The 27,919-nt window shown below is 39.0% G+C and overlaps 1 protein-coding gene across 1 annotated transcript; it reads left to right on the top strand.

Moving 5' to 3' along the window:
* Window positions 1-1,729: 1,729 nt before the first annotated feature.
* On the top strand, window positions 1,730-27,124 carry TBX18 (T-box transcription factor 18). The gene is made up of 8 exons (XM_054568855.1): window positions 1,730-2,027; window positions 3,207-3,411; window positions 5,595-5,696; window positions 8,750-8,921; window positions 15,612-15,779; window positions 18,924-18,988; window positions 24,723-24,817; window positions 26,403-27,124. Exons 1-8 carry the CDS (start codon window positions 1,730-1,732, stop codon window positions 27,122-27,124), a joined length of 1,827 nt encoding a protein of 608 aa, XP_054424830.1.
* Window positions 27,125-27,919: the final 795 nt, after the last annotated feature.

Below are 27,919 nucleotides of genomic sequence, written 5' to 3'. Positions count from 1 at the left end.
CACAAAGCCGTTTTTGACCCTGAGGCTGTCGGATCGTACCCCGAGGCGAGAATGGGAGGGCGCCTGGGCGCGCCTGCTCGGGTTCCCGCTCTGAAGGTTGCCTTGGGGGAACCTCGCGTTCCCCGAGTTTAGGTAAAAAGATCGAAGTGGCAAAACTACTTCCTGAATCACTGCTGAAAGCTTAGAGAGAAGTCAGAGATAATAGGGTAACCAACAGTTGTGGAGGTTGAACTGAGGAAGGGAAAGGAAAAACAATCTTTTGTCGTCTGTTTTATATCAAAGATTTAAGACTAATATGCATCATGAATTTTATTCTGCAGAACTTTGCTGTACTTAAACTCATGTCTTTGTTAATCCTGACAAAAATCGAGTTGAAATTACAAAAACTGTACAGATATATGTTCACCATTATTTGTTTTAAAAATGTTCTTAAAATTTTGTTTTAAAAAGAAACAAGCTGGCTCTTTAAAAACCTGAGGGGGGAAAAACGGTGAATTGTTCAAAGCAGGACAAATCTGAAGTTAGGTTAAATCACAGAAACATTTAAAGACACTACAATGAGAAATTTAATTGCATCTTAAAGCTTATTTCACTTTGCAAAGATTTTAGGGGTTTTAAAACTAAGTCCTTATCAAGTCACACAATTTAAGCCCCACGACCTACATTTTTAACTATTATGCTTGTAAGAAAAGGGAGTCACCAAGAATGGGCTTATATGAGGAGCTGAGCTTATTTTGTTCTCATAAATATAATAATATAATGGATTTAAATCTTAATTCTCACTCCCTCCCCAAGAAAAAAAATCCACCGAGTAAAACAAACGAACAAAATATAAACAAGTACAGTGTCTCGCCAGGCAAAGAGTAGGTGCAGGAATGTTTAAATGAGAAAAAATGGGCCTGGTGGATGTGAATTCTCCCTACTTCTCAAAATGTTGAGTTGTAACAATATTAACTGATAAGGGAGTTTAAGGGTTTTGAAAGTCCTCTTGATAGTTTAGCTTGGTGATCATCTCGGTTTAAAGCCAGGCGTCTCAGCTGTTCCAGGTCCTGGCGAAGAAAGCCGGGGACTGGGGCTGGACTGGGCTGGAAACAAGGAGGCTGACCCCGTTCAGCTCCTGGGGTTGGCAAGTCCAAGCCAGACGGCGGCGCTTTTCGCTCTAGGTTTTTTGCAACCTTGTAAGGAAGTGGGCGCGGGCTGAGCGGAGTCGGCGCCTCCTGATTGGCCGGCCTTCTCAGTGATTGACAGGGCCCCGTACTCCACCCCCACCGCTTTATTGACACTAATGAGCAAGTTCTTCCCACCGCTCTCCTGACTGGAAGTGCTGACAGATCAAGGCAACAAATTTCAATTACAATCCCTAATTTGTGTCCGCAGAGTGTTTTTTACCCATGTTAGTCCTCTTTGGCGCATCAGTCGAGGCAGATCTTGGAAGAGCAGGAAGAGGTGGAAGGGGTGGGAGCGAAGGAGTGCATCAGTGAGAGAGAGCGCGCGAGAGACCGAGGAAAGGAAACTTGGCGGGCGCGCTGTTGGTTCCTGGGATCCTAACACAAGCGAGAAAGAGGAAACGCCAAATTTGTTTTTGCCCGCGGCAGGGAAGGGGGCAGATCTCGGCCTGTGGGAGGCCACAAGAGTCTTTCAGATTTTGGTGGGGGAAGGAGAGCGAGTGTGCGCGTGTGCCTGCGTGAGTGTATATGAGCGAGGGGCGGGCGGGCGCCTGGCGGCGGGGATGGCCGAGAAGCGGAGGGGCTCGCCGTGCAGCATGTTAAGCCTTAAAGCACACGCCTTCTCCGTGGAGGCGCTGATCGGCGCCGAGAAGCAGCAACAGCTTCAGAAGAAGCGGCGGAAGCTGGGCGCGGAAGAGGCGGCCGGGGCCGTAGATGACGGAGGCTGCAGCCGCGGCGGCGAAAAGGGCTCTTCGGAAGGAGACGAAGGCGCCGCGCTCCCGCCGCCGGCTGGGGCGGCATCCGGGCCCGCCCGGGGCTGCGCGGACCTGGAGCTGAGCTGCGGCTCCCGTGGAGCCGCGGGTGAGTCGGCCACTTGCCACCCAACTTCTTCGCGGCGCGTACCCTCCCCGGTCCCGCCGGCCCGCACGGCCGCGGAGAACCTGAACTTCTGCAAGTTGTGAGCGTGCACGAGTGCGGTGGTCCTGCGCTCCCGAGGCAACTCAGCTGTTAGCTCATTAGCCGTGGGTGTCGGGGTGCAACGTTCGCCGCCGCCCTGGTCGCTCTCGCCGTGCTACTCGTGTCATCCCTCCGGACGGTTAAAACGCCGCTTCCAGCCTCGCACCTCGGGCGGCTGCCGCCTCCCGCTCGGCGGTCCGCGCCCTCTGCGGCTGCTGTTTGCGGCGCCCCGCGGTGCAGATCTGTGCTTTTCGCATCTGCTTCACTTGGGGTTTCAGTCTGTGGGTGCTCTATTTTTCTTCCCTAGCTTTTAAAAGCATGGAGGTGGAGAGAGCGACGGCATAACCGCCCCCCAAACCGGAACGAATGCCCTAAGCCATTTGGGCAAACCAGGAAGAGGGCGGCGTATTTGCAGACGTGGTTTCCCGAGGGGTAGCTGAACCGTACCATTCCCTTCCCTTCCCTGCTTGATTCCTGCTGCCAAGGCCGACAACGACCGTGGGCTTGCTTTTAGCTCTCTTCGTGGTCCTTAGCTGTTTGGCCAAGAGGCTCAGGGCGACTGGGGAGTTTGGCGGGAGCGGAGCCTGAAACGTTTCTGGAGGATGCCTCCGGCCCAGCCTAAAACGAGACGCTTCAGACGCCTATTGAAAAGGGAGGCCCTGGCGCCTAACACCAGGCACCCAGCACTAGACGTTTTAGCTGCGTGCGCTCCGTGCGTGGGGTGTGTCGGGGTCTGCACTGGGAATCTGAACTCGGGAACCCGACTCAGGCTCCCTTGGGCGCGCATCCCACATCCCGGTGGCCGCGCGAAACTTACTTTGGGGCCTTGACCGCGCGGAGGCGGGGTGGACTCGGGACTTGGGGGCCAAGGGGGCCCCACTTGAGCTTCAAGGGTCTCTTCGGCGGGCAGTGCGGGTGTTTAACAGTAAACCTGTTTGTTAGAAGGACACCATGACAGGAAAGTTTCCTCTTTTCTCCTGGTCCTTTACTTACCCCCCAGCCTCCCTCCCGAGGTCTGTCTCCTCATCAGGATTCCCCTCTGGGGTCCTCACTGGTTACCCCTCTCTACTCTTTGCTGCCCAGGAGGCTGTGAGGATGGCTTCCTGCAGGGCGCTTCCCCACTGGCGTCCCCGGGAGGCTCCCGGAAGGGCTCCCCGGTGCCCGCCCTGGCCAGGCCCGGGACCCCGCTGCCATCACCGCAGGCCCCGCGGGTGGATCTTCAGGGAGCTGAGCTCTGGAAGCGCTTTCACGAGATCGGCACGGAGATGATCATCACCAAGGCGGGCAGGTAAAGGACGAGCTGGCGCGAATGGCCCTCAGCCCTGGCCACACCAAAACCTTTGGGTGGGTTAGGAAGGCGGGGGGGGGGGGGGGGGGGGGCGGTCTCTGGTTAGCATTTTCGTGTAGACGGGACGAGGCTCTGGGTAGTGGTTCGCTTTTGAGACTGGCTTTGCCTACCTACCCCCGAGGGCTGTCGGTGAAGGGCACAGATCCGCCGCCCTCTTGTTGAATGGATGCTCAGGAGAAAGTCACTCTCATCGCCAATATGGTAGTTGTTTCGATTGATACTCTGCCTGCAGGGTAGTTAAAGATTCGTGTTCATATTTATATCTGTCCGGGCATTTATTTATACTCTAGTTCTAGCTTCTGGTACTATGGGACACATCACCACCACTACCCGCCACCCTCCCCTTCCCCCCGCCCTTTAAAAAACGCAGTTTACTCTTGAGCAAACTATGATTTGCTTTTTCAGATTGAAACTCACACATTGGTTCTTTATCAAAAGATTTCCTGGAAATGTGAGAACGTGGTGTGTTGTGTTATTTGGATATTCGACTAGGATGAAAAATGACTGGAATCCCCCGTAATACATGTTTAATTCCTTCAAAAATGTTTACCCTGATTTTTAAAAACCACTTTGTTTGTAGATCCACAGTTACTTTGTTAACATTTTTTTCCTTAATGGAATCCAACGCATTAGTCTAAATTTGCTGAAGAATTCCAAAAAATATATAGAGTAAGTAATTATATCCATTTTTTGAAAGTGAAATTTACATATCCCTCAGTTAGTAAAATAAATGGGGTTTTTTTTGCCAGATCACATTAATTGGAGAAATATCTGCATTTTAAAGTTTTCAATTCATTTAGTGCATTGAAATCTATGAATAATATCTTCCTCAAAAAGAACATAAAATGAACACACAACTCTTTTAGGGAGTACACATGGCAAAAACCTGGATAGTATAAAAGTATCCAAACTTATTAGAAATTACAAAAACATATTTTATTGAATCCATATGCTACCTTCTACATTTTCACAGAGCTATTATTAATGATCCAAATTCAGCCTTCAACAACACAAAGCAACAGTTGTCTTATAAAGGATGTAGTTAAAGACCTTTACTCTTTATCTTACAGGTGCACTGAAATAACACTAAAACAGCCAGCGTATTAAACTGTTCTCATGCCTAGTTAGGAATAATGGACTTTCTTTTTTTGTGCAAGTGGTCTTTAATGACATTATTGTTACAGGGAGAAATTGGTAAATAACAGTACTAAAATTCGTGTTATAAGGTAAATTAGCAAAAATTAGATTAACTGGAAGGGTCTTAGACATAAATCATTAGAAGAAAGATTTTTTAAAAAGAAAGAACTGCTCTCTTTTTTTATACAATAATTTGTTGTTGTATTCCTTGCAACTGTGCCCCTTTGAAAAGATAGGTGTGTTTAGTTTAGCATCTCCAGATATGCATCTGTGGGAAGCAAAGAGAAATTCAGATTTTCATTTGCTTTAATTAGCAATGTTTTGCGTAAGTGTGGTTAAGTAAGAAAGTATTATCAGGTTATGGTGGGGGAAGGAATGATTTGGTAAATATACATTGTGTTTAGTTTCTGCTTTCAATAAAGAAGTTTTACTATACCTTTCAAATTTAGAGCAACTTTTGCACTTCACCTTTACCATGCTGCAGACAGGAAGTCCTGTCTCAATAAAGAACATATTGTTTGGTTATAGCATGGCACATTGGCTCCTTGTGGTTTTTTATAACCCTTTTAAAATTTCACATTATAATATATTTTATCACTTTTAGGAATTCAAAATTTCTATTTCTACCATTTGGAACATTTTATTAATTGTATTATTAAAGTAAATATGCTTATTGATTTTTTTAAAAAAGTGCTTCCTTTAGTGCCTTCACTCCTTCAGTGTACAAAATTCTTTTGCTTTTAGCTATACTGACATTTCGGTAAACACAACGCGCAAGCATAGGGTACAACCAATTACATTTAAAAGTGTCAGTTTTGCTATGTCCCTGTTCTGATTCTTTGAATTAAATTACCAAAGTGAATGCTACAAATTTGTTTATATGAAAAATACAGATTCTAAAGGTTTCTTTGCTTATTCTTTCTACATATGTGATCACAATCAAAAACAAAAGCCAAACCCTTTTTTCTTCCCTCCCTTGTACATAGGCGCATGTTTCCAGCAATGAGAGTGAAGATCTCAGGATTAGACCCTCATCAGCAGTATTATATTGCCATGGATATTGTGCCAGTGGACAACAAAAGATACAGGTACAGTGACTGCATGTGTGCAAGAGGATAAGAAAACACTAGGTTATGTCTGTTTGATCTGTAACTATGATGTTTGTTTCAAAAAGCCTGTAGAATTCCCAGATCCATAATCCAGTACCCTCTGACCAGTAGCCCACAGGATGCCTTTTCTTACGGTAAATGTGGAAATTTAATTTTTGTTTTGCTTTCCACGGATACAGAAATCTCTTTAAGTCCTAAGGACTATTCGTAGGGGCCAGTTTAGTGTCTCTAACCCAAGTGAATATCTATTTACATTTTGATTAGAATTTTGAGAGGGAATCTTAAGTAAAGTTTGTACATATACATTATTTAATGAAATGTTTTATTTTTTTGTGATTTTTATCTTTAAATAAATTCCCTTTACCTGGTTACATTCAAAATGGTACCTGTTTGCAGACTTTCCTCTTGAGAAAATGATTAAAGATATTTTACAATTTAGAAAAAATAAAATCTCATAATTCATTATGATATTAAGACATCTTTAAACTGGTAATGAATTAATTGTCTTAGTGTTTTTGCTTCATAGTTACTAATCTGTAGTATTTGAACTTTGAAAGAGAATATATTTATATAAATATCAAGTAAGGCTGGAAAAGATGTACATTCTTCATAAGCTTTGCTCTTTTTCTTCTGCAAGTAAGCAAATCAATAATTTTTAATGATGATGTTTTTTATATTTTTCTGAGGAGTTAAAAATGCTAACATTTAAAAAAAGTTGATTTTGAGTGGAAAACCAGAAAATGCTACTCTAAATTTTGGTTTTCTTTGCTTCTGTTTTTTTTTAAATAAACACCTAGAATATTTGGTAAGTTTTTCAATGAAATAGGATTTGGTTTTTATCATTTTTTTTAAATTTAGAGAGATACTTTCTGGTAAAAGGTTCATGGTATCAAAATATATTGATTTAATGAGTACAAGCACATGTAGAATACTAAAAAAGGGTAACAAAAAGGACAGTTATATTATTTGTCTTTTGTGTATAAGTTATATTAAATAACTCAGGGAATTTTGCTAAAATTATCTACTGCATGACAGAAGCTAGAGGGCATTGAAGTTTATTTTTTTTCTATACTTGACTTAAAATTCATATTCTAATGTGGGTTTTGTGCTAAGGAAGATAACGTAGTTCTTAATGAGCTTAGAAATTATTCCTTTCTCTTCTAAGTTTATCTCATATTTCTTTTTCCAGATCTCTTCCATATAGGTTGGATGGTTTGTTTTACCTAACTGATTCTTATTATTTTCACATAACACCAAGAACGATTTCAAGTATTAGTAGTAAGATGCCAGGTTTTTAAATGATCAAGTTATAAAACATAAATTTGCTTCCAATTATATTGCTTCCCAAGAAAGTTGTTTTTAGCATATGTATTTACAAAGTTTCACAAAGAATATGTAGCATGTAACATTTATTCTCCTAGTGGGTGCAGATTTTTGAACTGTTCAATATGCGTAGTTTTTCAATTGATAGAGCATATTACTCTATTTATTTTGATAATAACTCCTTGTCCATAGTGCAGCTGTTAGGTTTTGTTTTAGTAGTTGTTTTTCTGGATTTTTTTTTTTTTTTTTTACATTTCCAAGATTTGCATTATATTTTCCAACTTTTTCAGCACTAATAGAAAAATAATTTGGCTTATTCTCTGCTATCAGAGAGTGCTATTTGGTCAAGTTGAAAATGATGTGACTTATGAGAATGTAAAAATAATATTCACAAAGGTATATGCATTTAGGAACTTATTTATTGAAATTACACTATACCAAATAAGGGAATTTTTAAAAAGTTATTCTTAATTTTGTGACTATTTTTTCCCAAGAAAAGGAATTAAAGAATAGAAGGCATACTGAGCTCAAAATAGAGTGAAATATGTGACCACAGTTGAAACTGAGGGTCTTACCAGAGATGCTATGAAAATGTTTCATGCTGTTTAAAAAAGCAGTGTACACACTACACAGGTAAAATTCTCTGAGACTATTTGTATAGTGTTGCTTTACATCTTATGTCATATTTTAAGAAACAAATGGAATAAAAAACACCTAATTATATAAAATAACTTTATTTTCCACCCTTTTCTAAGTCATTCATTGACATACTAGTTTCTAGTTTTTGAATTAGTGTATTTTAAGTTACACTAATAAATAATAATCTGAGTGTAGAATTAAATATTATGATTTTATGACTCAAAGAATTGTGATTTAAATGTGTTATTTTTAGAGTCACTATTTTTGACATGTAAACAAACAGAATAGGATATTTTGTCTCTTAATTAGGAGGGTAATATTAATTATATATACCACAATTTTCAAAGTTTTATGTATATTTTAATTAGTGGTATTTTAAAACTATTTACAGAATTTTCTTCTAACAGTCAAGAAAGAAAAGTATAGGAGACAAAATTCTACATTTTATGATTATACAAACTTTTAAAATTAAACTGAATACTTTATCCTTAATTTATAGTATAATAGAATTAGAAAAAGTAATTCTAAATAATAGATAAAATTTTTTTGCTATGAAAATAAAAGTTACTGAAACTTCTAACAGTTTCCCTCTGCCTTTCTGCCGTCTATCCCATCAACTTGTACATAAGCCTAAAATGGGACATGATAAAGGAAGTGGGACACTTCTAGATATAACTTTCATGTATTTTTGAGGTTCACTTAAAAGTGAGCTTGACAGCTGAATAGTTTCTCATGTCAATTGACTCTCCACATGAAAAATGGAAACTACCAGAATACAGACAGAATGACTAACATGAATGAGTGTGATTCCTGAGAATTAGGATGCTTGCATTTATGGTGGTAATGGTGTGCATATTTTCACTAACCTCTTAACACATCACTTTGAGTGGTCAGTAGGCCAATGGCTGCCTCAGAGAGTTTTTAAAAAGTTGTCAAAATCTTATTTTCTATTCTTTGGATGTAAAGAGCAAGTCATTGTATTTTAGACTTCAAACTTTTTCTGATTCTAAAGAGTTGGAAATTCCAAGAAAGCAATAGTTGACATACTGAGCCTTGTTGTTGGCTTTTAGATATGTCTACCACAGCTCTAAGTGGATGGTGGCGGGAAACGCAGACTCCCCTGTGCCACCCCGGGTGTATATCCATCCAGACTCGCCTGCCTCAGGAGAGACTTGGATGAGACAAGTGATCAGCTTCGACAAGCTAAAGCTCACCAACAATGAACTGGATGACCAAGGCCATGTGAGTAGCTGGCATCCATAATTCACGGCCATTGGATGGCGCACCCATATCCATACTGGGCCAGACTGAAGGAAATGAACTTTTCTAAGATCAATAATATTTCTCTCCTGGTTGATCAGCATGTGCATAATAAGCTGTGTAAAATCAAAGTGCTAATTGCATCAGAGGCTATGCTGGTGGCCAGAGTGTCCTATGAAGCATTTAATAGATAAAAACTAGATACTGCGTTTGTATTGGAATGAGAGAACCCCAGGCAGACTGTTTAACCAAAACATTTGTTTGAAGTCTTGTGATGTGCTAATTATTGTACTCAATAGGAATACAGTTGGTTTAACTGGAATTATAATTTATTGTGTCCTGCCTGCATCCAACTTTTTTCCCAGTTAAGGCTTATTGCCTCTCAATAATGTTCCATCTGCAAAATCCCAACTGTTTTATAATGACATCTAATGTGTCAAAATATGTTAATATTAGTCTTAAAACTGGTGAAATATGGTATGTAAGTCAAAGCCAGCCATTCCAATAATAGTCATTTTAACACCTTATTAATTTTTATGCATTATTGTTCATAGGCAATATTTCTTCATAATTATTTTAATAAATAAGTAACTCTGGGTACATGCTTATTTCCATTCAAAGCTAGCATTTCTATTAGGTTTTTGTTATTTGAGAGGGTTTTGATTGATGCAGGATTAAAATGTGTTTTGACTAGTATATCATGCATAAAATGAGTATCGACTAGTTCATTTCTCAAAGGGGTAACAAAGACAGCATATTTATGAGCAAATCTTTTAAAACAAAAATGCAAACTGTTATAAACTAGTAATACTGTGATGACAGGGTATGATTTGCAAGTTGCTAAATGATAATTTAAGCAATTGACCTTAATGAAAACATTCAAGTACAAATTACATTGTGGTACAAAGGCAGTATCTAGATTTTGAGGCGCATCTATCTCACTTTGCCAGTGCTCTTGTTTATTTGTTGCCTTTTATGATTTGATGATTTAAAAGGCAACAAATAAACAATTGGAAAGGTAGCATTGTAGATTTTATTCCTGAATACAGCTTCATGCCCTACATTTTGATGCATTATTTCGTTTTTCCTTTTTATTTCCACAATCAAGCTGTACCAATTATTTTTCACCTGACTTCAGTGAAACAACACTAGTTAGTGCTGTCTCATTGAGGGAACTGACTGTGATATGTTGCCAGCATGTCCACTGAAAGATCTTCTATTATTTTGGAATAAAAGGTTTAAAAATAAATGCCATTAAGTGTTACTTGTTTTAAAAAGCTTAAATACTCCACTTTACTGAATTTAACAGTTTGAGAATATATCTTACAGAGAGATAATTTGGTCTAAAAATGATATACTGTCATAGATAAGGTATAAACTCTTTAGTAATTTAAATTAATATACTCATTTTATAATTCTTTCAGATCAGATTACTGGCTTTATGGCTCATATCTAGAATCTATAATATTAATATAGATCTAGTCATTTATTTGTATGATTTTAACTTTGTAATTTCAACTAGACTTTATTTAAAACAGTATCCTCTAGAGAAACAGAACCAATGGGATGCATATAAATATACAGAGAGAGGTTCATTTTAAGGAATTGGCTCATGCAATTTTGGGTGCTGGTAGGTTCAAAACCTGCAGGATAGGTTGGCAGGCTGGTGACCCAGGAAAGAGCTGATGTTGTAGCTCAAGTTTGAAGGCAGTCTGGGGACAGAATTCCCTCTTCCTCAGGGAACCTCAGTCTTTTTCTCTTAAGGCCTTTAACTGATTGGGCAAGGCCCACCCACAATATAAAGGATAATCTGCTTTACTCAAAGTCTACTGATTTAAATGTTAAGTTTATCTTAAAAAAAATACCTTCATGGCAACATTCAGACTGGAGTTTGGCCAAATACATAGGTACTATGCCCTAGCCAGGTTAACAAATGCAATTAATTATCATACAGCATTTGTTTAAAGCACAAAAGATTAAAAATTGAAACTCAACTGTTTATAACTAAATAATTATTATATTTCACTATTAAGAAAAACAAAAACATAGCAGAAAATAGACAAAACCCAGAGAAGTGTGTCATCTGTCAGTGAAATTTTTCTTGTGAGGTTGTGGTAGGATGTAATACTTTAAGGGAGGTAAGTAAGGTGTGGGGAAAATAGGGAGAGAAAGGTATATATCTCTGCATTTTGGAAGCAAGGAAATTGTCTTTGCAAATGGTAAAAATGTATGTATCAGTTGATACTAGAGGAGAATGTAGGAGGGGAAAAGCTCTTTTTTGTTATTTATTTTAAAAACATATTTTTGAAGACTTTGTAAAATGTAGTCTAAGGTAAAAAGCCGTAGTCTCTGCCTTTGGTGACCTTCAAGCCTAGCCGGAAGAGAAGACGCACACCCAGAGAATCACGCTGTCAGCTCAGAGAATCACGGATGCCACATTGTTCTGGTCCGGAGAGGTTGGGGAGGCTTCCTGAAGACAGTATCTGTTTGTTTATGCAGTTTGATGACCCCAAAGAGTTTAGGTTAGAGGTTAGGAATTTGTTTCTTATTCTATTGTTGATGGGATTCAGGTCTACGAAGACAGTAGTACAGTAGTACCGTTATGGTGGGGCTTTTAAATTCAGTAGTCCCTTTCTTCATGCAGAGACCACTCAGGGACTCACCCCTCTGCCCTTATATGGTTGAGGTCCCTCGCCCCCAGCTGTAAAGGAAGTGATACTAATCTCTAACTAATCAAGCTGTAGAGTCAAATGAGAAGTGATTTACTAATTTGCTTCCTAAGTTGCTTTCTTTTTTTTTGTGCTCCCAGTACCCAGTTTTACTTTGCTAAATATATACAAGTGTTCCACAAAGTGACTTGAGACCTCCACGTACACCTGAAATTTTGTTAAACCCAGAATGATTACAGGACTCAAATTTTCACAGGGCTGTGACTGGACCTAGGACTGCATGAGATCTGATATTATATGTCATTGGGTTTCCCCCAAAGTGACTTTTCATCTTCCAAATACCAGGGATTGTTTAGAGAGGAAGACTGTGGAGAGTGGAAATGTCCCACTGCTCCACACCTAATCTTTGAATGCAGTGAAGACTTTATAATACCTACTTGCTCTTTGAAGAATCTAGAGCCAGTTTTAGTTTGGATTGTGTAGAAAACAAGACTGGTCCTTGGGCTTCCCATGTGCAGATGGTTAGTGTACTTGGGTGGAGTATTTCCTTCTCATCATGTGCATGTTCCCCTATTCACCTGGAATTTGCTGTCTGAAGGGAAGCGTTTAGAGGATCATTTTCCTGAAGAAGTAGAAGACATTTAACAGGTGCACCCGAAACCTCAGCAGGACTCATAGTGCTTTGGAAGGAGCACACCCAGGCAGCAACCGCCAGGGTATCTGTGAAAGGGTCTGTTTTCCCGGCTGCTGAGGATTCAGTGATAAAGAGGTACCCTAGCTCTAACTTTGTACTCACCCTGTCTCATTTCTGCTTGAGAATGCAGTGGAAAAGCAAGATACTACAGGGGAGATTGCTAAGATCTCCTCGAAGGAAAGAACTTGCAACAACTTAGAGATCCAACACATTCACATTCATGGGCAAGTCACTTTGTCTCTGTGAGGCTTAGTTTTCTCTTTTTTTGTGCTCCCAGTTCCCAGAGAATTTTGTGTATTCTTTCAAATTCATCAAATGAGCTGATGAATTTGAAAGTATATAGTTGTAAGGAGTGCTTTATATATAGCATCATGCCTGAAACAAAACCAAGGTCACCTTGCTATGGAGTTGGCAACTTGGTGTCTTGCATCAGCCCTGTACCATTTAAAGTGAGTTGGTACTTGGTATCACCAAAAATTCAGGGAATCAGGTTTTTGTTATCTCTTCTTCCTTGGCTATTTGTTTGACTTGTCCCAATACTGACATTTAGGTCATCTAGGAAATTTCTGGAGTCAGCAGGTAGTGGTTCCCAATTGAGCTGCTTTATAAGGCATAGCTGGCATATATGTCAAACTACAGGAACTTTAGGCTTATCAGATCAAAAATAAGTGATATCATGCTTCTTTTGACTCAAGCCTAGTGTCTTAAAAGTTGTCTTAAAAATGTGTATTAACCTGCAAAGCTGCATTCTGTATTATGGACATAGGCTCATGTGATATTCGTTCTACTAGGTAATGCCAAAAAGAAAAGAAGTCCTCCATCTAAACAGAAAAGAAAGCGTGGAACATGCATATCAGATATAATTATTTTTGGTGATGGGCATCATCACTGTGGTCTCCTTGTTTACAAAGCCAGTGGTTCTCTTTGCTCTGCTTCTTCTATTAAATAAATAAAATATTATTGACCACTCATCATTATAAGTTTGATAGTTCATTAAAAAATCAGACAATGCAGCATTATAAAGAAGAATCGAGGCTTGTTTAGCATTCCCTAAAAATTTCCATGGATATATTAATTTTCAATAAATAATATTGAAAATTACATTTTGCTTCATTAATCTTTAGATTATTACTGGCAGTTGCCCTTCAATGTGCAAATACAGACATAGCTATATGGAGAAATCTGCTAGAGAAAACAGAGACTTCATAAAACAAAAACCTCCCTTTTACTGACTGGTAAACAGAAACTCAAACCAGTTTTTGTTTCCTTCATTTCAAGTCAGTTCATTCTAGTCCTCAAATTCACTACGCATTTGTGATTTGTTTAATGTGGAGGAGCTTCCTCCAGTTTTTATTCCGCTCTGTAAGTTGATGATGATTAGAATTAGTAGAATTAAATCTTGCTTCTGTGTTTTTCAGACTTTTTACCTGACTCACAGCCAGAGACACATTTTATGTTATAACCTAGTACATGTACACACAAAGAAAATAATATTTTGCAAAATAATACTTATCCTTACTATAAATAGCACATGCTATTTTCTACTTTATTTTTTAAAAATTGTTTTTATTGTTGTTCAGTTACAGTTCTCCCCATTTCCCCCCCCATTACTCTCCCCTGTCCTACTAACCCCCACCTCCCACAACCTATCCACCACATGCATCCCCCTCCCCCACCCAGTCCCTGCCATTGTCTTTGTCCTTGGGTCCTTTATACATGTTCCTTTTTGTGAGCCACTAACAGGTTACTGAAATTCTGTCCATTTTTAGACTTGGAAAGAGGCTTTTCCAGAGGCTGCAGATTCGTGTGTGTGTGTGTCCCCAGGTGATGACAGGCTGCCATACACTCTTCTCCTTTCTTCATACTTGGGCTGCCTTTCCCTCATGTGTCTGCTGCCCAATCATCCCCTCCATGGACAGAAAAGCTATTTTAGGGTAAAAATACAAAACAAAACTAACGATTGTGTTGGTTACTACCAGAGTGTAAAGACATTCTCACAGCGGCAATACACTCTGGGTAGAGAGCTTTTGTGTGTGGGCTGACCAAAGATTCTGAATTTGGCTCATTAAACTGCCTGAATTCTGAAAAGCACAAGGCAGATCAACCACTGTTTTTCCAAGACTTCTGTTTAAGCACTCCTAACATCCTAAAACCTGAATTCAAATCATATAGCTCAGGAAAGATAGAGGCTTGTTAACTAAACTCATTAATGAATATCTGAATGGGGAGTCTCATCAACAAATAGAAAACCTCATTGGGTGAAGCTGTTTCTTTACCCCACCTCCTCAACCTTGAAAGCATAAAATATATAAAGAAGAATAAATTCTCACATAATCCCATCATCCAGAGATGATCACTGTTCATATCTTTGGATGGGTCCTTTTTACTATTTTTATATAGTTGTGGTATGTTTATAAACAACTTGGATCCTTTGTTATCATGTAAGATTTAAAAAGAAGACTATTATGTGGTTAAAATTGTACTAAACAGTAAGAGAAATGACTGAATAATACCACATCCAGTTGTGTTGCCTTTCATTAACCTAACCAATCTACTCATGTAAGTGCTTTATTGTTTTTCCACTGTTATAAATGGTTCACTGCACATCTTTGTAATGGAATGCTTTTCTGGATTTTAAGTATTTCCTTAGGATGAATTCTTACGAGTGGGTAGAAGGTAGAATGTAGTTGAAGCATAGTATCAGATTCCTCCAGCAGAGTCTCAGTACCAGCTTCTGCATCCCCAGGTGTCTGGGTTTTGGAAGCTTTGCTGTGATGGAGGCATGGCTGCGCGGCTCTCCCGACAAACCAGAGACTTTGTGAGCTGCACATATGGCAGACCCTAGGGTATCTTTAAAAGTCCCTTTCCCCCTAAATAGACATGTTGCAGTCATTAATAGAGGAAGACTGTTCTCTTAAGAAAACCTTGGTGTGCAAATACTTATTGTTTTAGGGGATGGGTGTGGTGGAATTTAAATAATCATTTCAAACTCACTTTTAGTTTTATTGGTTTGGATTCTATGTTCCATTCAGCTCATTATAAGTAAAATACGAATTTGAGGTTAAGTTTACATGGTTATACACAGGGTTTCACCAAAATAATGACTTTTTTCTTTTGTATTTTTAGGCACATTTTACAACTTCCCAGCCCTGCTTCTCCAATTTTGATATACTTTATTAAATTAGCATTTCTGCATCCTTGGAAATTTGTATTTCCAACTGGGATATATTTTACATATTAAATATTTCATCATGGCATTGAGATTGGGCAAAGATTCCTGATACATTGGGTTTTCCTTCCTCATTATAGATTATTCTTCATTCTATGCACAAATACCAACCACGCGTCCATGTCATCCGTAAAGACTGTGGCGATGATCTTTCTCCTATCAAGCCTGTGCCATCTGGTGAGGGAGTGAAAGCATTCTCCTTTCCAGAAACTGTCTTCACAACTGTCACGGCCTATCAGAATCAGCAGGTATCATTCTCAGAACTGGTATCTTTCTAGACTTTTCATTTCAGATGTAGATAGAAGGCTATCTATCCTTTTTATTATATCTAAATATGAATTGTCACAGAGCATTTGTCATATATGATATCCAGGGTATATATATAGTGGTAAAAATTCTTGATCCAGGATTCCCCAAGTAAGGCTACTCTAGTGAGGATTTTTTTAGACAAGAATGTGTCTTATGACCAGCAGTGTAGGTTTACTTTCCATTTTGAAATATTGAGTCATGATGTCATAGTTCAGTTAGAAAGTGTGTGTATTGCCTAGGAAATAGACATGGGGAATATAAAAAAACAAATTGTACAATGTCAGAGACCATTGGGTTCGGTAACTCACTTTATTTTAAAACTACAGTCCGTGTATTATGAGAAATATTTCAGAAGCATTTATCCTTCGTAGTCATTTGGGGATACATACAAAAAAGGCTATTTCTTTCAAGAGATGCTTTAATTTTGTGATAGTGGGTGATATATATGCTTATAGTCTGAAAGATCAGCAAATGTGGAGTAATCCTTTCCTAAAATTTGAAATAATTTGAGAAATAAAATATTTCTTGTGTATGTGGATAAGCATACACACACATATATGTATGTATACATATATGTATACACACACACGTGTGTGTGTGTATACATATACTCACGCACTTTTTTTTATAAGGCTGTGTCAAGTAGGTGGAGAATTTAATCAAACCAATTTTTTAATCCATGCAATTCTGGCCAGTTTTCATAAAAAACAGGGATGTAATTGAGGTTGATGTGGCCTTTGGTACATTTTTTAAAACTTTCAGTTGTCAGCAGAATTATTTTAGGTCTCCATTTCTCTTTAAATTTACATACAACTCAGTTAAAAATGTTAAGGCTTTCTAATCTCTCTTTTGTGGTTTCTGTTGTTTTAAAGCTTCTTAGGAGACGTGGATCCTGACCTCCCTTTTAAGGTTGAGAGCCTTACCCACTCTCATCCCTCTGGAGATACCAGTCCCACGACCAGAAGCTGTCCAGTGCTCTCACACTCACATTGCTGTGTTTTCAGACAGGCTTTTAAGAAGCAACAGGAAATGAACCTGTAGAAGGGCTGGAGATAATTAGAGAGATATTTTAAAATATGCTAGGTACAGAAAATAATTTTATTTTTAAAGGAAAAATGTAATGCATGAGGAGAAAAGAGCAGAGTCATTTAGTACCTTTAAAACAACCCCAATTCATCTTTCTGTGTCTTTCTCTTTCTTGAACACACAAAAATTAACTGTTAAATTTTTTTTTTTTCTCCCAGCCTCTGTGATACAGTAAATGAGATACAGTCAGCTTTTGGTACATGTTGGTCACTTACTAATACCAATTGACAAATGCTGACTAACTGATTGAAGAGGGTAGACAAATTAAAAGGGAAATTGATAACAATAAAGTGGAATCATGTTCATTTTTAAACTTCCCATGTACAATTTTGAAGAACTTACGGAAAATTGGTAAGCAGCCTAGCCCGGCGGTTAACAGCATGTGGGCCAAAGCCTGGGGTCCCAGCCCAGTTCTACCACCAAGAAACCTTATCATCATTGGAAACTTAAGCCTCACTTTAAAAGAAAACATAAAATTGAGATAATAACTACATAGAAGTTGCTATAAGAATAAATATAATAATATGCATAAAACTCAGTACAGCATAAATGATATATACTCAATAGATGTGATGTCAGTAATAAACATAATGATAATAGTAATTGTGCTATATCTCTATTTTCCCCTTTATATAAACCTGTACTTTTTAAAAAAAATACTATTTTGGATGAATATTTAAATTATTTAATGTTTTTAAACCATTATTTAATAAACAGAATTGAGCTATAATGAATTATAAATACTTCCTTCAACAAGAAAGTGGCATACATGGTAAATTAATAAGCAAACTCTTATATCATTTATAATGTAGTTTTATCCACATATTAAAACTCTACCATATGGACCTCATGTGCCTCAGGTGTTACGTGGCTGAGTGGAGGGTGGCTGAGAGCATGTGCGAGACAATAGAGGGACATTGAAAATGACTTTCTGAAGATGCCTTTCTTTGCTTTAGTGTTGTTATTTAACAGTGTTTGTTCTCAACCAAAATGGTACAATCAGAAGAATGTTTAGTAACTTTATAGATTCTACTAAACCAAGGAACATAGGAAACAAAGCATGATGTGCTACTTGGAAGATAGGCTGTAAATTCCTCTGGGTAAAGTGGAGATCTGGAAAGAAATAGATGGGATGCTGTTTATTAGTGTTAATTTCAAGATTACATAACTAAAAACATGTTTTCAACGGAGATTATTAGACTAATTGTAAAAAATTTCCCCCAAATCTCGGGGTCTTAGTGGGCAAAAAGCTGGTTATGAGTCAACAAGTTAGGACTATAAAGTGAAAACATCACTTATTTCTACTACATATGTAAGATTTAATCACTAGAACCTTCAAATAGTGGTTAGCTCTGCTTAGACATCACTGTAGTACTCTGGTGAGGTCAGAACTTCACAGATGGAAGAAGAACAAGTAAAACTTACAGATAGGTGTCATAAAGATGGTTCAAGGAGAAGGAGAAAAATACAGAGGCAGAAAAGTTAAAAGAGTGTAAATTACCCCACTCTGAAGAAGAGAAGGATATGTAGGAGATTAGCTACCTTCAGGCATATACATGGCTGTTAAATTGCAGTTGGATATTAGTTGTTTCCCATCACCACCACTGTAAGGGAAGCAGGATTGAACCATATGAAAGAGATACAGGGAAGAACTTTAGAGTGACTGGAAAACAAAGGGCAAGTTATCAACAGACTATTCAGAGTCTTCTTCTCTAGGCAAGTTAAAAGCAAAATAAACTTTATTTACGGAGCTTGAATTAGGAGTGGGGGAATGACTTTTTCATAGCAGATAAATGTCTGAGTGGTTTCTGAAATTTTTTTCTAGCTTTACTGCTAAGATAATAAAATACTTGGGAAATGAGAGAGGAGCACAACAGACACCTCTGACACTTAACTTTGGAATTACTTGTAATTCCATTCTTTAATCATTTCCATTTTTAATCACCTTACTTGGCATTTATAATATGATCTGATGTGATTTTTTTCCTATTCTGCAGATTACTCGCTTGAAGATAGATAGGAATCCATTTGCCAAAGGTTTCCGCGACTCTGGGCGTAACAGGTAAGTCTTAGTGATGAACATCTGCCTGTGGTAAATATAATTGTTTTTATTGTATATTTTCCATTACAGTGTAAACAGTTAAATTTACGGACATGGTTTTGGAATCATTTCTGATGAGGATTTAAACTTGTTAATACTATTGGGCTTTGGTTATAACTTATTTTGGGGTATAGTGTTGTGGCCTGCCCGTTCTTAAGGTGAACTTTTAATGCGTGATGCTGGGGTGAAAATGGAAGTTCTCAGAGTGTACAGCACGCGCTGCCTCTGAAGGGGCCTCGAGGGAGCCTGCCCTTACAGGCCCAGGGGCTTCAAATATCCCAAGTCGGCACCCTCTCTGCATCTGCTCTTGGTTTAGGAATCGCTTAGTGATGTCACAGCTGTCTATTGATTCTGTTTTTGGAATATGGTAGGGTCTCTTGTTCTTTCAGATTTCCAACTAGAATATGAGACTACTGCCCATTGCCAAGAGAGCTGATGTTCTTTAGTTTCCAAATTTGTCTTGGCTCTGCTGACAGTCACACACTTGTTTATTTTTTCTGTGTCGTGTTTTATGGTGTTTGTACTAAGTGGGAGAGCTACAATAATGAAATCCACTCTATTACTTTTATCAAAAAGCAGATCACCCTAGTCTGTGTGCCAAGAGTTTTTGACTTTATTGATAGAATTTTATTCCAATACAGTTCAGTGCAACATTTTCTAAAATAACTGTTGATAGTAGTAGAGAGTAATAACAGACTAACGTTCTCCAGATGCCTTTTCAGGGTAAGGCTTTGACTTAAATGTTTTAAAAAGCATTTTGTTTTTAAAAAAGTATTTGAGAAATTTTTATTACTTTACTCCAGAAATTATTCTAATACTCCTTGAAAACTTGGTATTGATAATTTGTGTCTACATGAAGCTAAAATCCCCAATTATTTTAGAGACAATTTCATTTAAAATTGTAGAAAGAAAACAATCAGGTAGTATTCTAGATTTTTAGTTTTTTCAGCTGATTCATTGAACAAGGCAGCTATAGACAGAGATCTTTTCTGAGAATACAATCAAGACTTAATTTCATCTTTCTATGCAATGGCATCGTTTAAACACTGTGAGGACTAAAAAGCAACTAAAATACTACTTCGAGGGTGGCCTTTAACTTGGTGCAGGTAGATCAACAAGACTAAAAACAGGGCTTCCCTCTGAAATCTTCGTTCTGTGAGAAGATTTGCATGTGTGCCTACGCTAAGATGTTTGCTGTATTGAAATTATGTATTCTGTTTATAAATGTCTGTTTAAATGTGGAGAAAAACTTTGCTTGGCTTTTGTTATGTTACATTAGTTCCTGGTTAACTTTGCTTTTCAGAGGAGTTTCTGAAAGTGGAATAATTTAGTCCCTGAGATGGTTGCTGGTGAGGTGACTGAAGGGAGCCTTCGGGAAGACCCTTTTCCTACTTTGACACTTTGGTGAAATCTTCTGTTGGTTTTGGTTATAGCAGAATAGTATTTATCCAGTTAAGAGTCTTGCATGTATTTCCGTTTATTATTATTTTTTTTAAGCAGAGACTAAATTTATTAAAACTCACTGAAACTTCAGGAGGCCAGCACTGGAGCTCAGAGGGTGAGCAGCCAGGACCTCTGTCCAGGCGCCCAGTGTGACAGCTCCAGCAAGGCCTCCCTGTTGTTGACACTGGGGAATCACGCTGCTGATACACCACTTCAGTTTTGAAGCAATAAATTTAAAAATATTTTAAAAGGCATATTTGGGTAGATAATAATAGTGAATAAACCTTCACGTAGAAGTGAAATGATAGGATGCATATGACAAATTTTTAGGAAGATTTCTAGAAAAGTCAGCATAATGCAAAAGCATCTGTTTTTTTAAAATTTGGTCAGTGAAGAAAATCAATGGTTTTGGTGAAAGTCAACTGCTAAGTCTATTGTTTGGTGAAGTCAAAATGCTGGGTTTACAATGAGTATTTCCCTGCCCTTGGGCTATTTCAGGAATATGTAGGCATGGTACCGATGGTACTTACTACTATTTCTTTCCTGATTCTAAAACTTTCAGAGTTTTTAACAGATATATATAAAATAATGAATTATGTTTTGACACTTCTTAAATTTTGCTAAAACTTAAAGTGTTTATTTTGCTTCAAATGTTTAAACAATAGCTTAGTACAAGAAAAACATATTAGACCTATACATAGCTTTTTTGTTAGTGAAATGAATAGTTTCACTTTTCTTCTCAGTAAAATTATTTCTTCTGCTTCTTATACATAAGCTCTTCAGTTCTCATTTGGAATGTTAAATATCTATAAACCAATATTCTGCATTTAAAAATATCTGATTTTAACATCTTCCATTGATAAATGCAAAAGATGGAGAAGAGAAAATTTGATTAGCTTTAAAGCTTTCTAATTGATGGATTATGTTCCTTAAAAAATAAACTTCAGTTATATTTAAAACTTTGAGGGTGCAATGGTGCGGAGGGCTTGGAGGAGGAGTGATTTTTTTATATATTGGTAGAGAAGAAAGCCCGTGAGAAAAAGTTCAATATATTTCTTTAATACCCCTGGTTCTGTTGTGCTCTTGTTACTGCTTTTTAATGCAAATTCTATTATTTTTCCCCATACATGAAATAAACAAATTAAGCAGGACAAAAAATAAACATGAACTTGTGATTTTTTAAACTTTATAAAACAATTTGCTTTAATTAAAAATTATCCCTTCCTGGCTATTTATGGTTGTACGGCCTATTTTATAGGAATCAGTAGCTTCAGCCCTTAAAAGCTCTCCTGCAAGACATTTGCTATGTGAAAGAGAATTTATGTGCTGAGAATAGTTTCATTCTTCAGTTAGGCCTTAGGTTTGACCCTATAAAATTTTTTACTCAGGAAGGTACAAAAATTTCTTCTCTTTAAATACTTCAGGAAAAGCATAACCATTTTACTAAATAAACTTGGCCATTTGATAGCATAAATTAGGGTGGTGATAAAATGTGGAAATTTTTCAAAGGCATCTTGTATAAATTATCGCCTTGGCTACACTCCTGCAGGAGGTGCCTTTTATCTTTTCTTTAACTAGACGGGAAAAGTCTCCATTACTGGAGAAAATGAAGGCTTTTTAAGAAAAGTCCAGATTCAGCTAATAAATATTTTATAACTGTTTCCTGCAAAATATCTGAAATCCTTTCTGGAACTTGCAGTGTGAAACAGCAGCCTCAAAAAAAAAAAAAAAAAAAATCAATAGCTCCAAATTAGATCACTTGTAGATATGCCACCTTCCGAACCTGTCTTTCAAGCTTAGGGGTCTGTGTTTGGGATGATCAGTAACTCCTCCCGAAGAATTTAGTCTATGGATTTGTATTTACACTGCTAAGGCAAGTATTGCCATAATGCTCATCGCTATAGTTAATGGCTTCTAAGTCCAGTGGCTGCTCATTAATTACCTCTTAGTAAATTTCCTTGGAGACCATTGCATGACCACTTTAGTATCTTTAATATTTAAAACTATGATTACTAAAACTCATCTACGTGGTAATAAAAGAGCAGTTTTATGCAAAACTGTGTCCTAATGTTCTTTAACATTTAAAAAAGCTTGTTTCTAGAATGTCATACGAGTTTAGTATTAGTACAAGCTACATATAGAGTAATTGGCAAAACAGCACCTAGCTTTAGTTAGTTGAGTATTAAATGACATGCAGGCTACACACAGCCTGCCAAACTCTCCCCAAATTAATACTTTAATATATGTAAAACATTACTCAGTAGAGTGATCTTGGATTTGGCTTGTGGTCAGCCACAGATATGATGTCTGGTTTGGGGAAAATCACCTAGTAGCAAACAACTTTAGAGCTAGGACAGGATTCATAGCTTTTGTATTCTAATCCTCACTTTGTGGGAAACTAAAGTCCAGTGAGGTTAGAACAATTACTTAAGGTCATGTAGTAAGTTTTAGTGCTTGTAGTCACAACTCAGTTCTCTTGACCGTCAATCGATGTCCTTACCACTAAATAGTTCCTTCTCTGTGGCACACTGATTACATCTGGAGCCAGAGTCTGCCCTTCACTGTTAGTGCAGCCCAGGTAAAGCATGTGCAGGCCCACTCTGTGCCCTGCTCTCCCCTTTGGCAGCCCTCTACTAGCTCCTGTATGGCACTGGTGATGGCTCTTGAAAGTGCTCCCTGAACAGCAGCCCCCTGAACCCATGATTTCAGGGATGAGTCAGATCCATGTGTGGTCCCATATGAGCATGTTTATATATGCAAGGCTGTGTACGTATCACACCACCCATCCACACACACACATACACACACGTGTCTCCAGTCACTAAGATGGGGTAGTCATGCTCCTTATATAGTCATGATAGAAATTGACAAATTAATGGGTCTGTACCCTGAACACTCTAAGGAAGCACATTCAATGTGTAAAACCTAGGAAGAGAAGGGCAGGGCATGTGAGATGATTTTATCTGCACACATCCTTACCACAGGTGTCATCTAGGTGGTAAGACTCTGGTGGCGGTTGGGGGGAAGGCAGTTTCCTTTAGTCTTACTTCATAGTTCATGACTTATGAACTACGCATGAAGATGCAGCAGATGTGGAGGAGGTAGCAAACTGAGTCTAAGTTATTAAAGATAAATCTATCTTTAACATCTACATTATGTACAAATTACCTGTACTCAATAAAACTACATCTAACAATCACAGGAGATGTCTATGTATTGTTTGACACTCAGGAAGCAGTCATTTCTGCCGTGGAGCTGTGTGTTTCATGAAAAGCATGAGGTTATCTAAATTAACATATTGTTTAGGTCTGAGACGGTTGAGGGAATAGTGGTGAGGTCTTAAGAATGGTCTAGCTGAATGAAGGACCTCATTTCTAGAACCTAGAGGACTTAGTTATCTGATATAAGGAGGGAAAGACTCGGAATCACTTATGGTAGGAGATAAATACATGTATGTATGTATTTAGAGTAGTAGCCCTTATTTCAAAATATGCCTATGTTATGTGAATAGTCCATGGTCAATTTTTCCTGTCTCTTTAAGTATCCATCCATTAAGTATACGTCAGGATTTTAAAACAATGTTTGAGGCTAATGCTAGCTCCATATGCCTTATCTCCCTGTGAGACCACCTTCCTGTGATCCTCCTGCACAGTGGGCTGAGAGGCCAGTGCTGCCCCTCAGACCCCCTGTTGCTGGGGTGAGAGCACACCCTGGCTGCCCTGGATGTGCTGGAGATTGAGCCTCTGAGAGAGAAAACCGTTTTCTTTGGATGGATGCTCTTCTAAACTGGCTGCCGAGGCAACGGATGATGGCCAGAAGTGTGTCTTAGGAAAGAGGTGGCTTTATGGGGCCTACCTTTATGTCAGAGGCTTCCTCACAAGAGGGAGAAGTAGTGTAATAGGGAGAGAGGGCGGGTTCCAGAACAAAGCAGAGCCTTGGAGTCACACGAGCTAGGATGGGCGCTTTTAGCCTCAACTTCTCACCCCGGGCGAACAGAGAGCTTTATATTCTCTGAGATTGGCTTAGTTTTCTGACATTAACAAGAATTCTTGGGTGTTTCCATCCTCTGTGCCCCTAGTGACAGAATAGTAGGCCATCTCTGAAGCCTTTCTTTCTGCCTGTGCCAAGCCTGCCGGTGTGGGGGGCACTGTCAATACCGCCGGTATTTTCTGAGCTGCCTACCGCTGAGGAAAACTTCGGTGCTCCAAATGCTGTTTCTTTTGTTCACCCCCATTCTGATTCTTCTGTTTAGAATGGGTTTGGAAGCCCTCGTGGAGTCATATGCCTTCTGGAGACCTTCACTACGGACTCTCACCTTTGAAGATATTCCTGGAATTCCCAAGCAAGGTAAATCTCAGAGTCATCCAGTCATATAAACAGCCAGTTCTCATCTAGAAGCTCAGGCACTGGAAAATATGTGTCATCATTTAGATCTACAGTGGCGACCTCATCACCAGCATCTCCCTTTTACAGGATCTGTGTCTTTCTATGTGGTATGGCGATGGGCCAGGAAAAATGCCTGTTGTGGTCTTAGGTTAAGTCTTCGATGTTTTAGGCTGTTTGTATGTTTCATGACCTTTATCTCACTTTAAATCTCTTATTAAAATTAGAGGTGGACTAGGGTGTTCTGGACCACCTCACAAGAAAGCGCATGCCTAGTTCTAGTCCACCTTTTCTTGCCAGCTTCTTTTTTCTCTTTTTTCACCAGAATTGCCTCTAGATAGAGTTCTCCTGTTGGCTTTATGATGAGAAAGTCAGGCACACTTGGGCAGACTTCCCTGTGCCCCCCTCTGCGTTTCCATCCCAAGCCCGGGGCTAGTGTCTCCTTAGAGGGAGCTGCGCAGAAAGGCATGGCGCTTCTGTGACACTTCCTTCTCCGCCCAGGGTCGGCAGGACTGCCAGCCCACTCCCACACTCAGGCTGTTTGCATCTGATCCTGCCCAGCTTCCCAGTAAGAATTTAGCGTGCTGTGTTTTAGATAATTATCATTGGTTGGATTGGGCTTTTAGATTATTTTAAGGAGCTATATAAAACACTGTCACTAGTGCAATGAAGGTTTTACAACCTGTCCAGCCCATTGGAATTCTCCTCTCCCCCTAAATTCTGTCAAGTTTGCAATCACCAATCTGCCAGCATATCCAGAGAGAGGAGTCGGCCACCATTACCATTATTGATTGGAGGCAGGGTTAACCACGCTCTCTGTTTCACAGGACTGTTTGTGTGCTGGACACCTGCTCTTGTGTTAGCATGTGATTCACCCACCTGCTTCTGGTGGGAAATGAAAATTTTGAAGTTCTAGTCTATTGCCAATTGCAATAGCCAAGCCCTGTGTAGTACAGTTATTGATGCACCACAAGCTTTCAGTGGCCAGCTGAAGACAAGTTTGAGGCACCATGTGCTTTCGACCATTTCAGCTCTTTCCTTTGAATTCCTTCTTTTTCTTGCAAGAAGATATACTGATCCAGAACAAGTTGTGCTGAAAGAAGAGGTGAGAGGGGATGGTTATATTTTTGGAATAAGATACAGAGTAAGATGAAATTTATATTTTATAAAGTTGCTGGGAAAGTCAGCATTTATAATATTACAGTAAATGAGAAAACTTTGAGAAAGCTAATATGAAAATTCTGTGTGGTAGTGTCCTAATATTTCTGAAAAAAACAAAAAACAAAAAACAAAAAACAAACAAAAAAAACAACCAAAAACAAAAAACATCATTCCCTGAGGAGATATTTTTCCTTAAAAATATTGAGAGGATCTGTGTTTAAAATATTTCACCTGAAATCAATTACAGTGTAATTCTTCGGGAGCTAAAACCTCCTTTTCACCTTTGTAGCACCCCATCTAACAAGCACTGTCTAGCTCCTGATTACAAAATTGAAAGGAAAAGATGGCAGTGCAGTCGTTGCTCTTTACATTTCACCTTCTTTTACAGGAAATGCAAGTTCCTCCACCTTACTCCAAGGTTCTGGGAATGGCGTTGCTGCCACTCACCCTCACCTTTTGTCTGGCTCTCCTTGCTCCTCTCCTGCCTTCCATCTCGGGCCCAATACCAGCCAGCTGTGTAGCCTGGCCCCGGCTGACTACTCAGCCTGTGCTCGGTCCGGCCTCACCCTCAACCGGTACAGCACATCCTTGGCCGAGACCTACAACAGGCTCACCAACCAGACCAGCGACACCTTCGCCCCGCCCAGGACTCCCTCCTACGTGGGCGTGAGCAGCAGCGCCTCCGTGAACATGTCCATGGGCGGCGCTGACGGGGACACCTTTAGCTGCCCACAGACCAGCCTGTCCATGCAGATTTCGGGGATGTCCCCCCAGCTCCAGTACATCATGCCTTCCTCCAGCAATGCCTTTGCTGCTAACCAGACCCATCAGGGTTCCTATAACACCTTCAGGTTACACAGCCCCTGTGCCTTGTATGGATATAACTTCTCCACATCCCCCAAGCTGGCTGCCAGTCCTGAGAAAATTGTTTCTTCCCAAGGAAGTTTCTTGGGGTCCTCACCGAGTGGGACCATGACCGATCGGCAGATGTTGCCCCCTGTGGAAGGAGTGCACCTGCTTAGCAGTGGGGGTCAGCAGAGTTTCTTTGACTCTAGGACCCTAGGAAGCTTAACTCTGTCATCATCTCAAGTGTCTGCACATATGGTCTGATGAAGCCTTTAAGTTAAATTACATTCGAATTGATCTAATGTATTTTCTTCATTTTCTTTTTTCTTTTTGAAAGCAATATGAAAGGAAACTATCAGTAGCTTCTAAAATGTACATACAATGGAAAATGAAGGCTCACTTGAGTTTTTTTCACTGTCTCATGGTGGGATTGTAATTATCTATGGTGTATATGTATACTGTACATAGCACGTGGAGTTTTGAAGCCTAAAAAACCACACCCTCCCTCTGTTTTTCCCTCTACTTCACCCAGTTGCACAGAGTATTGACATAAGTGGAGTATGTTCAACCAGCGTTCTCAGACTCTTTCAAAAACCAAACAGCAAACTTAAAACTTGGCAATGATACTAATCAGACTAAGACTTATAACAAGTTATCAGAAAAATGCTCTATGCAGTTTCATACTTGAGTGTTGATAACCAGCAGTAACCAGCACACAGAATCTTGTGATTTCTGTTATTGTTGGGTATAGTGTGAGAAACTAAAATGCCAAAGCCATTTGAAGCCTTAGTATTAGTTCTGAGGTATTTATAATCATGAAGGATTAGCTTTTGTGTTCCTGCCTGCTCTTATCACAGATATTAGATGACTGTGGTTCTGCAAAAACCCATAACCCACAATAATTATTTTCTTAAGGAAGGTAGAGGAGAAGCTTGTGATTTTTTTTTTTCATTTTCCATTGAGCATTTAAGAGGTATTTATTCATCTGCAGAGAATGAATTTCCAGTATTTTGGAATTTTTTCCTCGTTTTATTTAGTTTATCAAGTAGACTGTTAAAG

This window comes from Pteronotus mesoamericanus, unplaced genomic scaffold, assembly GCF_021234165.1.
Source record: "Pteronotus mesoamericanus isolate MK-2021 breed Mesoamerican mustached bat unplaced genomic scaffold, CSHL_Meso_final contig_20, whole genome shotgun sequence".
NCBI lineage: Eukaryota > Metazoa > Chordata > Mammalia > Chiroptera > Mormoopidae > Pteronotus > Pteronotus mesoamericanus.
Note: the sequence above shows the minus strand (reverse complement) of the source record. Positions and strands in the feature narration are given on the sequence as shown.

Coding starts and splice junctions, on each gene's coding strand:
- TBX18 (XM_054568855.1), top strand. CDS start 1,730: ATGGCCGAGAAGCGGAGGGGCTCGCCGTGCAGCATGTTAAGCCTTAAA. Junction 3,412..5,594: donor ATCATCACCAAGGCGGGCAG/GTAAAGGACGAG, acceptor CCTTGTACATAG/GCGCATGTTTCCAGCAATGA. Junction 24,818..26,402: donor TCCTGGAATTCCCAAGCAAG/GTAAATCTCAGA, acceptor CTTCTTTTACAG/GAAATGCAAGTTCCTCCACC.